The 14,541-nt window shown below is 43.0% G+C and overlaps 1 protein-coding gene across 11 annotated transcripts in view; it reads left to right on the top strand.

Moving 5' to 3' along the window:
* Positions 1-14,541, top strand: part of MTA1 (metastasis associated 1) — a 329,558-nt gene that overhangs the window by 109,061 nt on the left and 205,956 nt on the right. For all 11 annotated transcript variants that reach the window (XM_075844182.1, XM_075844191.1, XM_075844183.1 and 8 more), the window contains exons 9-11: positions 1,978-2,166; positions 10,020-10,094; positions 13,296-13,354. In XM_075844182.1, coding sequence (XP_075700297.1) covers positions 1,978-2,166; positions 10,020-10,094; positions 13,296-13,354 — 323 coding nt within the window. The remainder of the gene's footprint in view (positions 1-1,977; positions 2,167-10,019; positions 10,095-13,295; positions 13,355-14,541) is intronic.

Genomic DNA, 14,541 nt, shown 5'->3' with positions numbered 1-14,541 from the left:
AGCCCATACAGGGCACGTCATAAGTGACGTGTCGTATACCCGGCAAAGAATTGAAGATCATCACAGCGGCCAGTGAGTGACGTCACATGTCAAGTACCCCACAGCAGTATCTGGAAACAGGCCCACGTTGGAAAATGTAAGTATGTTACAAAAGTATTTACATTTATAAGTTACAAGCATTAAGACAGTCATTTTATCTCGGACAACCCCTGTATTGTCAAGGTGTTGATTTGTCTCTGTAAATTTCTGTTAAAAGCAGTGTTTTGTTTTATTTTTGTGTTTGTTTTTTTTTTTGGGGGGGGGTTTCCTTCCTAATTTTACTTATTAAAGAGGCTCTGTCACCAGATTCTAAGTGCCCTATCTCCTACATAATCTGATTGGCGCTGTAATGTAGATAACAGCAGTGGGTTTTATTTTGAAGAACGATCATTTTTGAGCAAGTTATAAGCAATTTTAGATTTAGGCTAATTTGTTTCTTAACCCCTTAATGACCGGGCCTGAAAAGACCTTAATGACCAGCTCAATTTTTCAGTTTTTGCCTCTCTGCCTTTCAGCAGCCATAACTTTTTTATTTTTTCACTGACGTGGCTGTATGAGGCCTTGTTTTGTGCGAGAGAAATAGTATTTTTTTTCCCACAGTTTGAGGGTAAAAAAAATGTTTTTTACGCCGTGAATATAGGAAAAGCGATTCTCGGCATAGTTTTTCTTGTTTATTTTTTATCCTGTTCATGTTTCACGCTAAATAACCCATTCGATTAATTCTTCAGGTCATTACAGTCGTGTAGATACCGAGTAGATACCGAATATGTGTAGATTTTTTTGTTTTTATTTAGTGTAGGGGCAATAAAATGTATTTTATGCAAAATACTCTTTTTGGGACTTTTTTTTTTATTTATTTTTTTTGTTACTTTTTTTTTTTTTTTTTAATCCCATCAACTTTTTTTTGTTTTGTTTTTTTCTTGTAATGTATTAGCATACTCCTGTATGCTAATACATTACACTGTCACAATGACACAGGCTGCTGATCGGGCAGCACATAGTTTGCCCGAACAGCAGGCAAACGGAACAGACAGCCCTGGGGTCCTTTGTAGGTCCCCAGGGCTGACTGCAGAGGGATTCCCCATTGTTTGATCGCATCACCGGAATCCCGGCGATGCAATCAAAGAGGGGAATTCCCTTTGATCATGCCGCGGTCACGGACCGCGGTAATCAAAGGGTTATACAACTGGGGTCCGAATGTTTTCCGACCCCAGCTGTGTTCAGGAGGCTCCTCTAAGATCAGGAGCTGTAAGTTACAGCTCCTGCTTAGAGAATGAGCGTTCATACGAGCGCTCATCAGCCTCTCCTGCAGCGACACCAAAAGACGTCGTTGCAGACTAAGCACCTGCACCGCCTGACGTCAAAAGACTGTGGGCGGTCAGGAAGGAGTTAATAGACAACTGGGCGTGTTTTTACTTTTTACCAACTGGGTGTTGTACAGAGGAGTGTATGATGCTGACCAATCAGCGCCATACACTTCTCATTGTTCCAGCCAAGTGTGATTGTGCAGTGAAAGAAGCTGGGCTGGAACAATGAGAAGTGTATGACGCGGATTGGTCACTGATTGGTCAGCCTCCTACACTCCTCTGTACAACGCCCAGTTGGTAAAAAGTAAAAACACGCCCAGTTGTCTATTAGGAAACTAATTAGAATAAATCTAAAATTGCTCATAACTTGCTCAAAAATGATCGTTTTTCAAAATAAAAACCACTGCTGTTATCTACATTACAGCGCCGATCAGATTATGTAGGAGACAGGGCATTTATAATCTGGTGACAGAACCTCTGTAAATCTCGCTGGAGTGGTGATTGCCCTGAGGTGGAGAAACAGCAGATAGATAGGCAGACTCAGACAATGCTCTCTGGAGGAAATCTGCAAAAAGCTCTTGTACAGAAGCAAGAATTTCTTAACTGTTCCATATTTCATTTTTTTTTCTAGTTCCACGCCATGGACACATTACATAAAAACTGTTATGATATATCTAAAGCCATTTCTGCACTGGTACCACAAGGAGGTCCTGTTCTCTGCAGAGATGAAATGGAGGAGTGGTCTGCTTCAGAAGCAAATCTTTTTGAAGAAGCCCTAGAGAAGTATGGCAAAGATTTTACAGACATTCAGCAGGACTTTGTAAGTAAAGTATTTTAATTGGCAGTTATCTAAGGAAATGTACAGGTCTTCTGGTTTAAAAAGTATGAGCGTGTCCAAATAACGACTTGCTGTTTACACTATATTTCTCTATCTACATAGCTATACTGAGTAAACGGCAAATACTTATTGGGGCACTGCCATACACTTGCAGTGTATCTTTGTCACTGGGGAACAAGGTTTTGTAATATACACAGAAACGGAGAAACATTGACCACAGACAACACTAATTGTCCGTGTACCCCAAAAAAAGGTTGTTGTCTGGCTGACCGCTATCTCTATCAAATCCCACACAAACAAGCACGCTTGGATTAGACCGGCATGCCTTTTTATTTCAATGGGAGGTGGAGCTGCTACCAGACACCGTTCAGCATAGGTTTCCCGACCCTTCATTCCTTTGACAGCAGTTGTCAGGGCAGTCAGGCTGTACCTAATACACATTGGACTGTCAGTCAATTGCATTTATCTAATGTGTATGGGCAGCTTTAAAGGGGTTATCTGACGACAAAAAAAAATGTTCAGTGCTGTCAATGTGAAATAAAGCAACTGGCTCAGTTATTTTGCATTAAGCGTAGAAAGCCATGACGGAGAAGGGGGCTTAGCTAATGAAATGAGCCAGACGGCAATCCCCTTTAACAAGTTACTGCTCATCTGCCCACACACAGGGAGTGGGAGGAAGCTTCCTGTGACTGCGTGTCCCAGCATTTTAAAATCCCAGTTTTAAAAATAAATTAGAAAGTTGCTTTATTTCACATTTTTATATCACTAAACATGATTTATTTTTATTTTTTTAGTTTTTTTCAGACATCCCCCTTTAATCACACAAGCGTATTAAAATATGTTTGTAATACTGAGATAAAGGCATGAGATACTATTTTCCCACCATATTTACACATGTGTTATATCCGTATTGGTATGTTTAACTCCTTGATGTGCGCTTTATGTCAAGGTGCAGGGGGAGAAGTATTGAGCGCTCTATACCCTACGGGTGCCGGCTATGTTTTATAGCTGACACCCGGGACTAATGGCCAAGGACAGCGATTGCGCGGTCAATGGCCATTTAGCCCCTCAAATTCTTCGGTCAATCGTGACCGCAGCATCTGAGGCATTATTGAGAGGAGGGTGCGCCCCACAGCTCATCGGCGACCCCATAGCGCAACCGAGGTTCGCCAATAGTTGTCATGGCAGCCCAAGGGCCTAATGAAGGACTGCCTCTGTTAAGCCCCGCTTGTAAAAATTACAATATACGGCAATATTGCAGTGTATTGTACCAACGGTCGCTAGTTCAGGTCCCCTTGAAGGACTTCTAGAATGCGTAAAAAAAAGTGAGTTTAAATTAGTGCATTTTTTATTTTTTTTAACGTTTTTCAAGTTAAAAAAAAACAAAACACCTTTTCCCATTTAAGTAATGTAAAAACTAAAAAAACTAAATTGGTATCGCTGCGCCAGTGAAATTCCGAACTATTACATCTATACCATTATTTAATGCGCGTGGTAAACGCCGTAAAAAGAAAAAAATATAAAAACGCTAGAATTGCTGTTGAATATGGGAGTTTTTTTTCTAACAAATAGTTTTTTCTTTGTAGGAAGGAGTAAAACATTAAAAAATATAAATATGGTATCTCCGTAATCGTATTGACAAGCAGAATAAAGTAAATTTGTAGTTTTACCGCAAGGTGAAAGACATAGAAACGAAACCCAAAAGAAAATGTAGGAATCACAGTTTTTTCCATTACCACACCACTTAGATTTTTTTTTTTCCGTTTCCCAGTACATTACCGGTGCCAGTAGTAACTACAACTCCTGCCACAAAAAACAAGCCCTCACACAACTCCATTGACGGAAAAATAAAAAAGTTAAGGCTCATAGAAGGCGGGGATTATAAAACGAAAATGAAAAAAAATATGACTTGGACACTAAGGGGTTAAGCTCCATGTTTAATGTTTTTTTTAGGACTCTTTTGACTAGTGTAAGTAAAGTACAGGAACTACACAGACCATGATGGAACATGGAGCATATTTGAAAAAAATTGGACATTTTGTACTCTCCATAAAATGAGTTGAATTTGTTTGGCTAGACAGCACCTTAAGACACTGACCCGAGGGTGGTATAGGCTCTTACCAGTAAGAAGCTGACACTAGGTAGGGAAAAAGTGTTGGCTTTGCTCAGGCAGGGCATACCCTTCCCACAGACGCTGGCTTTTTCAGTTTGTACAGAATCATTAGGAAAATGCCAAACAACATCATGCCCATGGTACCGGGAGAAAACCAACACAACAACCATTACCAAGGCCTGGAAAAAAAAAAAAAAGCAGATGGGATCGGTGTCCCCCAGTTAATTCAACGAGAGAAGAATTTTACGGTGAGTGCAAAAATCAGCCGTTCGACTAACGCACTGCAGCCTGTAACACCTTGCGACCCAGACTGGGATCCCAAGAAGCACACCAAATGAATCTGGTAGGATTTTGTGACGGTGTGCACCGAAGCCCAGGTAGCAGCCTTACAAACCTGAGAAACTGAAGCTTGGTGCCGTGTGAAATGGGTGGTAAGTTGAAGGGAGAAGCTTTACCCTTGGATGGATGGGGTTCCAAAATCACAGACTCAATGCGCAGTGGTAGTCTTTGAAGCCACCATATTTCTGTGCGGTTCTTCAAGAAGATCAAAAACTGAGCCGGAATGTCTAACTGACTTACATCCAGATAGCTGTGGACTGCTCCTACCACATTGACACAGTGCAGAGCCAGTTTACTGTGATGAGATGGGGAGGGGCGGATAAAAGGGAGGACTTCATTGATGTGAAAGGCAGAGACCAGTTTCGGAAGAAATGACGGGACAGTATGGATAACTAAAAAGGCAGGCTTGTAGGTCAGAGCAGCCAGTTCCAAAACTTGTCTGATGAAGGTAATGGCCACAAGGAAAGCAAACTTCCATGAAAGGATGCACAAGCCATCAGGATTTGGGGGATACTCCCTCCACCTTGATCCGCTTGAGGACCTTGGTCAGTAGCGGAAGGGAAGAGGTACAGAACGGAGTACCGCTCCCAAGGAGTTACCAGGTTGTCAACTGCGCTGGCACTGGGATCCTGCATCCTGGCCATGTAGGTTGGGACCTTGTGGATGAGACGAGATTTGAAGAGATCCATGTCTGGAGTGCCCCACTTCTGTTAGATCTAAAGGAAGATTTCCAGGTAAAGCAACCATTTCACGGATCCAGTCTTTCCTGACTGAGTGTCTGTGGCGAAATTGTCTACTCCTGACACGTGGATCGTGGACAGAGCGAGTACAATATTCTCCGAAGTGTGTGGGATCCGAGAGGAGTCCCACGGTGCTACTCTGCTTCTGCTGTCGCCTTGATTCTTCAGAAAGGCGTCCACTGTGGAATTGCCGGTCTGGACCCTGACCGGACAACCCTGGAGAAGTAGAGTCCAACGGGAGAAGGCTAGAAAAAAATGACTTAATTCCAGAAGGTTGATCTGTAAGATTCTCCTAAGGCGACAAAATGCCCTAAACTTTTTGTGAATGCTAAAAACTGCTCTCCGCTAAGAGACACCTGAAGGGAAGGAAGACCAACTCTGAAGAATGGCTGGTGAGCAACTCTTGACTAATCCGAGAGGGTAGGAGTATCAACTTGTCGAATACCCTGAGATTTTTCACAGCACGCGAGAATCATCCTCTGTGGGGGGGGGGGTGGGCTTGTGCATAGGGATTGGGTTTGAAGGTCAACACCATCTTTCCCAGTACCCCCGTGCAGAAACAAATGGCTGCCCTGGTGTCGAATCATTCCCAGAAACTCCATGCCCTGTGTTGAAACTAGAGCAGACTTCTCTCTGTTGATGATCCACCTGAATTTCTTCAACGTGTCCAGGGTGATCTTAAGACTGGAAAGTATGTAGGCTTTGGAGGAATCCCTCACTAAGAGGTCGTCCAGATAAAAGATGTCAGCAACTCCCCTGTTGTGAATCTGTGTCATGAGAACTGCCAGGACCCTGGTGAAGACCCGAGGCCGTGGCGAACGGTAAACAGGAAAAGCTGAGAACCGATACCAAAATGAAGGAAATACCGGTGGACTCTAGTGATCGGTATGTGGAGGTAGGCATCATGGATGTCGATGGAGGAATGGTACTCTGCCTGCTCCAACAATATGACTACTGACCGCAGGGATTCCATGCGGAACCTCCAAACATGAACAAAGCAATTAGGTTTCTTCAGGTCCAGGATGGGCCTGACTGAGTCATCCTTTTTGAAGACTCTGAAAATATTTGAATAGAATCCATATAAACGTTATGACTGTTTAACGAGGGCCATCATTTTCTAAAGGAGAAGAGAAAAAAACAGCCTTGAAAAAACTGGAAGCGCAATTCGGGGACCGAGGTGGAGTTGACCGAAAATAACCTGGGGGAAAGGTCTGGAATAAGGGAATGCTGGGCGTAAGGTATATCCTGCCACCACGACTATAGACCTGACCAGAGAAATGATGCTACATCTGACAGTGGATTGGTAGTACTTTTGGACAGCGGCAAAACAGGTTGATCCACTGAAGAAGAAACAGCCTATTGGGAGACCCATTCCTCCTGGAAAGAAAATAGCATATCTGTCCATTTAGAGGCAGCCAAGTTCTTGTCAAGGGGGGTTCTATTCCTTAGACAGTATTTCCTCAAAATCGCTGTGCTTTCGCCTTTGACAGCAGAAAGGCGCTTCATCCTACGAGGAAGTGGTGGAGTCATCCTTAACATGAAAGCATGTTTCCTGACAGCATGTATTTTATTCCTGCATGGGGCTGTCAATTTTTTGTCTTGTTCTTAATCGGAGTCGGTGGAACTAGACTAATCCTGTTAGGAGACAGCTTTTCTAGTACTGACCCTAACCGGGGACCATTGGGAAGAACCCAAATAGAAGCAGGACTTGTCCCTGGCGCTTCTGAGCCTTCTATATGACCTACCATGACGAGGCTGCATGACTTCTAGAGATGAAATTTAAGGGGCATTAATCTGGGCTGCTATTTGGGACGGTAAGTGCTCCAAAGACTCCACCATAGTGTGGGAGAGTGTGGAAATGTCCCCTAAGACTTGGGAAAAAGACCTGGCCCATTCAGGGGGTGCCACATCCATCAATTTTTCGGGTGGTCCTGGACTGCAGGCACTGTGGGAACAATGGGCTAGACTGACCGCAGATTAACTTTTTATTACAACTCTTACAGGCACAGTATGTTACCAGGCCCCTTGGGCCGGCTGACTGCTGGGTTCCTCCCAAGATGAAGACATGTCACAAAATGAGAGGGGAGAGAGAGAGTAGTGTCAGAGGGAAAAGTAACCACCGGAGGAACTCCACTAGCAGAAAATGAGTGACCCTCTAGAGAAAACTGACTGCTTGGTGAGAGAAAATAGTTCACTGGGCTAGCCTACTGGACCCTTGGTGCGGTTTACCGCCAGGCAAAGACTGGAGAGAAGGCTGGAGCAAGATTAACTAGTCCTGAGTATATTGCTGGAGTGAGCAATGCTGCAGGAGGAAGAACCGCTCCCTAAAAAGCCTGCAATTGGAAGAGATCGTCCATGTAAGAAGACCAGAATCCGCTCCCCAAGTAGCCAGAATGACCGAGCGTCTCATAGGCTAGAATAGGTCACATGACTGAAGGGGGCAGGGCGTACCCTCATGGCAATTGCAGCCTGGGCCACTGAAAAGCTGGAGGACTAAATTTACTTGCGGCGGTGGTATGCTTTTTATAAGGCCCCAAATAAATTTAGAAATGGTCCCCTTACACAAGCCCCCAATAAAATGTGGAAACCTACTTCTACACCATTTTCTGCTGGACAGGAGGAGAAGGGGAAAATGGGGGCATTTGATATGGTTCATACTCTCCCTCCAAAATCTTCAGGTGTATGAAGGGTCAAATCTTCGGTAACCTCTCACATAGTGGGATAACCTGCATGCTAAATGCGGAAGCAGAGCAAAGGTTAGGTGACCGGCGGTAATGGGAAGCACAGTTCAGAGTACAGCCTGATTTCCCAGCACCTGCAGTAGTTGACTATGCTGGCAGTCCAGGCTGACCACCAACCTGCAGCTAAGGCCCAGTTCACCTCTTTTTTTGCCCTCAATTTAACGCATACGTCGGGAAAACTCAACTTGTCGATAGGGCTTCATTAGCCCTGCGGAGGCCAAAATAGCTTCCTCCTGGCCTCTGTCGGGTTGGTATATGTTAGTATACCCTTTTTTTTAATTTAATTTTTTAATTTTTATTTTTTTTTAAAGCTGGAATAACTTCGTACAATACGCTATTCCATCCTGTGTGGTATGTTTTTTGTATTTTTTTTTTTAATAAACATGGGACCCTATGTGTGACAGATGCCTCTGTTTGGCATCAGGTAGCACTCGACCCGGGGATTCCGGCCCTGTAGGAGACTCTGACATCACTGTCCGTATCTGGTCGGTGATCTCAGGTGTTTTGAACTACAGAGTCCCCGACCAGAGCTTCGGTAGCGCTCTGGCCGGGGACTCAAGGACTAGGGAAGCCCTTGACGTTACTTCTCAATATCAGGGGCCCTTCCAGTACTGATCCAGTCCAAATCTGATGCTCTGGCCGGGGACTCCGTAGTTTAGAGCCGAAGACATCACTGTTTATATATGGGCAGTGACGTCATGGGCTTCCCCGGGCACAGTGCTTCAAGTATTGCTCTGCCCGAGGAGCTCGAAAAACATATACCACTTTATGCCTATACAATGGGATACGTTGCTACCTTCTGTCGGAGGTGTACGTCGGGACTCCTACTGATGAAAGGAAAAAATTATGTGCATGGAGCCTAAAGAGAAAGCAAAACTAAAATAACGTGCAGCAGACCTGAAAAGCAGGTTGTCTCTGCCTTCTACAGACACCAGCTTAAAGGGAACCTGTCACCAGCATTTCACCTTTTAAACCAGCAATACCTGGTTGAAGTGGGTGAAAAATCATTTTTATGGAACCTATAACTTATAATCTTATAAGTAGGCTCTGTACCTTTTTAGTATTCAGTTTTTTAGTGTTTCTGTGCCATATGCTAATGAACATAAGTCATATCTTCATTCCTCAAGCCTTTCCAAGTTAGCCCTGCCTCCTTACTTTTGATTGACCGCTCCTCCCCCAGCACACCCGAAACCCTGCACTTGTGCATTGATGTCATGTTCCGATACGTATGCACAACGGGACATCATAGCGTCACATGCGCAGTAACTAGATTTGAGGCCCGGACGAAGCAGGGAAGGGTATTGGACCATACATGATGAGCGCTATTTAAGACTAGATTTCGGCATTCAGGTCGGCCCAGTTTGCATAGGTGGGCGGGCATAAGAAGAGGAACCAACGAGACTGGCGGATTATTATCATAAAAGGTGCAAAATATTTTTTGCGTTATTTACGATCCGAGGAGGAGTGTAGGAGAGGGGATAACGGTAATTAACTTTTGACATCAGCGGCTAGCGAGAGGGGAGGAGAGTTCAATAGGTGAAATGCTGGTGACAGGTTCCCTTTAAACTGAATAAACCAGTGTCTATGGGAAGGATATGGCCTTCCTGGGAGGAGCCAGGACTTCTTCCTACCTAGTATCAGCCTCTTAGTGGCAGGGACTTATACCTGTGGTGCTGTGTCCCCCAATGATATTAACGAGAAACATACGTAAACTGGATAGCTGAATTTTCTAACGTTTAGTTTTCTTTTCTGATTGCTTCTGTTTTTTTCTGGAACTTCTAAATACAGACTGCAAACAGACGTGTGTGAAGAAGGACTTGCCCTTCTTCGCTTTAGTGCCCTGTTATAGTTGTTGTAACCGCCGTCCCGTTCTGTTTATTTATAGCATTTTTCTCTCCTTAGTTACCATGGAAATCGTTAACCAGCATAATAGAATATTATTATATGTGGAAGACAACGGACAGATATGTGCAACAGGTATAAGTTATTTCCTTTTAATGCAGTAACTTTTACTTTTCAACTTGGTTTTTACGCATACTAGACAAAAAATGTATGGCTGCTACAAAGAACGTTTATATACACTGGTCTTTTAATTTTCTGTACAACAAAGCAAACACTTTAGTGATGACAATGGATCCTAGTGAGACCCAGATAGGCTAGTAGTTAACTGGTTATGATTTATATGGGTTTAAGGTATCCTCCTGAAATGAATAAATTGACAACTGGCCATTTTCAATTCCCCTTTTCAATAAGGTGTGTCCCTACACAGTCTGACAAGGTCAGCTCTGATTGGACAGGGTTAGTATGCAAGCACACACTCCATCGACTAGGGGAATAGTGACGTCAAATTGTCAATTTATTCAAACACTTCCAGGAGGAATAACAGAGGAATGGCACAAAGAAGAGTTCCAAGAAAAGATACTGTAGAAATTTTGTTATATTAAGGGGAATTCAAGTATTTACTGAAATAGACTTGTCACTAAAACTGACTGGTTCACTTTGATTTAAATGTCACAATTTTGAGACACTGCCTATCGCCCCTGATATGATCATCAACAGAAAAAAAAAAAGATGAGAAGACCATGCAGATAAGAGTTTAAAGAGGCTCTGTCACCAGATTATAAATGGCCTATCTCCTACATAATCTGATCGGCGCTATAATGTAGATAACAGCAGTGGTTTTTATTTTGAAAAACGATCATTTTTGAGCAAGTTATGAGCTAGTTTACATTTATGCTAATGAGTTTCTCAATGGAGAACTGGGCGTGTTTTTACTTTTTACCAACTGGGCGTTGTACAGAGGAGTGTATGAGGCTGACCAATCAGTGACTAATCAGCCTCATACACTTCTCATTGTTCCAGCCCAGCTTATTTCACTGCACAATCACACTGTGCTGTGGATCATGCTGGGCTGGAACAATGAGAAGTGTATGACGCTGATTGGTCAGCCTCATACACTCCTCTGTACAACACCCAGTTGGTAAAAAGTAAAAACACGCCCAGTTGTCCATTGAGAAACTCATTAGCATAAATCTAAACTAGCTCATAACTTGCTCAAAAATGATCGTTTTTCAAAATAAAAACCACTGCTGTTATCTACATTATAGCGCCAATCCGATTATGTAGGAGATAGGGCACTTAGAATCTGGTGACAGAGCCTCTTTAAGAAGAGTGATACAATAGGGCTAAAATGCTAAATTTGTTCAGTGGACCCAGGCACTTGTAAACACAGCAGCTAGAACAATATATAACTCTGGACATTTACATTAATTTAACACCTATGCTGAGATATTGGGGGTAGGCTGTAATATACATGCAGGGTGAGTCAAAAAGGATGGTGCAAATTTATAGCCATAGTATTCATAACCGAGAGACCATAACACAAATTTATTAACATGAAAAGACTATCTATCCAAGTTTTATCTGTACACTACAAATGTTTAAAGTGATTTCCAATGGTGACATTGCAGATGTCTAAGCGGTAGTCCAGTTCTGTCCAGACGCATTCCAGAATATCCTCGACTATGGACTCTGTTTCAGTGATGCGTTGTCTCAGGTCGTTCAGATCCTGTGGTTGGGGGGAGGCAGATACACTAAGTCCTTGATGTAGCCCCACAGAAAGCAGTCAAAGGGTGTTTGATCTGGCGATCGCGGAGTAAATCGTGGTTTCCGCCGGTGCTGATCCAACGTTCCGCTACGCTGTTTTCACCTTCGTGGTCGGGAATCACCCGAGTCAGCCGGAGCACAGAGCGGTAGAATGCGGTTTAGGGGGCCCTGTTCTAGAGATAGGTGCGGGTCCCAGAGGTGGGACCAGCATCGATCTGACATTTATGACATAGCCTGAGGATATGTCATAAATGTCCCTAATGGGACAACCCACTTGTCCAGGTAGGAATAGCCAGTGACAGTATGCTTGGCAAAAAAATAATGAACCATAGTCTTTGCACCTGCTCATTGCACAGAATGGTCCCTCATGTGCTCGATAAGGGCACTTGGTTTTTCGGAGAGCCAAATTCTAACATGGTGATTGACCTTCCCACTGAGATGAGGTGGCCTCATCGCTGAACACCAGCCTGTCAGCAAAGTCGTCCTCTTCCAACCAGCCCTGCAAGTCAGGCCTTTACTTTTTCTCCATCCGTTTTGAATCACTCTGTATTGTAACACTGATTATTTGAACCAAGTGCTCATGACCAAGATTATTTAGAGAAGCATTCCATGTCTTCTGTGCCTATATGCCAATAATAGCCTATTTCCATTTAGCCTAAAAATTGTACTTAAAGGGGTCTTGCCATCAGGGACATTTGACATATCCACAGGATATGTGATAAATGTCAGATGCGGGTCCCAGGCACCTATCTCTAAAGCTGGGCCAGCTAAACCCAATTCTACCTCTCTGTGCTCCGGCTGACTCATGTGATTCCCGACCATGAAGAAGCTGAGCTACACTGTTTCCGTAAGTCCCATAGAACTGAATGGTAGTTACAGAAACAGCGTAGCTCACATGCTACGCTGCTTCCGTAACTGCCATTCACTACTGTTTTCTTCTTCATGGTTGGATATCACACGCTTTAGCGGGACCACAAAGAGGTAGAATGGGGTTTAGGGGGCCGTTCTAGAGATATTTGCGGGTCCCAGAGGTGAGACCTGCATCTATCTGACATTTATGACATATCCTGTGGCTATATCATAAATGTCTCTCATGGGAAAACCCCTTTAGTTCTAGCCTAACAGAGGATTACACAGCGATTTTGGCCACAGGTCACGCAGCCAAAAATCGTTTTGTCGCCGTGCCTGCATTGCAGGTAATAAGTCAATGTGGCCGTGTTGCAACCAGCACGTTGCCACAACACGACCGTCACAAAAAATCCATCAGGTTTGGATTTCTTGTAACTCTGGAGTTGCGTTCGCAGCATCTTGCAGGTCGCAAAGCGAACACATTGACTTTCATGACCTGTGAAGCAGGCAGGGCAACACAGCGATCTATGGCCGAATGACCTTTGTCGCATTCAAAGTCACCATATAGCCCTAGCCTAATATAAATTCACACCTGCCACCGTAATTTCACATTGTTTTAGGCCACAGGTAGTTATGTAGTGTTTGGTAATTTATTGTGACTGTTACAAAGTTCCAAATTACTAACTTATATATTTCTTTTTCAAAAATTTTTTTTTTTAAAAGAAACGGTTGAAAGCCGCTGAAGCAGAAAGCAAATTAAAACAAGTATATATACCCAACTAGTAAGTATTTCTTATTATTGCCCATTGTGATTCCATAATTTCTCTCTCATAAATTGCAGTCTTACTAAAACGAAATAAAAGCTCTACAACAGGACATGAAAACCTGGTTAATTCACTGAAGGGGGATACTATAACAAAAGTATTAAACTTCAGTAATCGATTAAAAAACAAAAAAAAGAGTAATTGCCCTTTTGCAAAACTTTCAAGACGGCCGGGTGTTGAGACCCCACTGTAGCTGAAATGAAGGTGCAGAAATGCTCAGCTAAGCTGCTAATCGATACGCTGGAGTGGTCGTAGCACCCAGACCCCCATCAATCTACTTCTGATATGTTTCTGACATTTATATAAAGGTTTTTGAAAGTGCAGTGACTTTAAAGTTTCGTATACAATTTTCCGAATACATGGAAAACGAAAAAACGGAACATAAGGAATAAGCAGAGGTTAGACACGAGAGGAAGATAAAGATTCGGTTGTCTCTGCTCACAATGGATTGTGGTGGATAAATGATTGCAGATAAAAGAATCTGTGGTCACATTATGATAAAATAGTAACAGAGACCTGTTTCTTCACAAACGTTGGGGTGATTGTGGAGAAAAAAAAAACTATGGTAACATTAACGCCCTGCTAAATATTCTATAATATTAAAAAGTGGAACCATAACTACAATAGTATGTGTCACATACTGTCACCTCAGAGTGTGAAATATACTGTTTGCATTATTTAGTGCTCTATGTATGGTTCCGGCTACAAGCGCAGCGCTGTGACGGCCGCCGAGATGGAAGTAAGACATATATAAAACTAGGAGACCGTCACGTTTTTAACAACTTACTGACTAAAAGTTACGTTTTATTACTTTTGTATTAGTATCCGTTTTAGTGACAGGTGTAAAATCTGGGTAAGGTGGTTACGGTTTGAAAATGTGGTTTCTTTCTGGGATGAACAATTTGCCCTTTCCTTGTCCTTGACTCTTCGGTATGCAACAGACCAACAATCAGAAACGTAATACTCTGTAAGAGCAATTTATGCATTCTAGATAATTGAAAACATTTTTATGTAACCTTTTTATATGAAAATGAGATTTTTATACAAATGCTCTTAAAGAGGCTCTGTCACCAGATTTTGCAACCCCTATCTGCTATTGCAGCAGATCGGCGCTGCAATGTAGATTACAGTAACGTTTTTATTTT

This window comes from Rhinoderma darwinii, chromosome 12 (assembly GCF_050947455.1).
Source record: "Rhinoderma darwinii isolate aRhiDar2 chromosome 12, aRhiDar2.hap1, whole genome shotgun sequence".
Lineage (NCBI taxonomy): Eukaryota > Metazoa > Chordata > Amphibia > Anura > Rhinodermatidae > Rhinoderma > Rhinoderma darwinii.
This window is presented reverse-complemented; position numbering and strand designations above follow the sequence as displayed.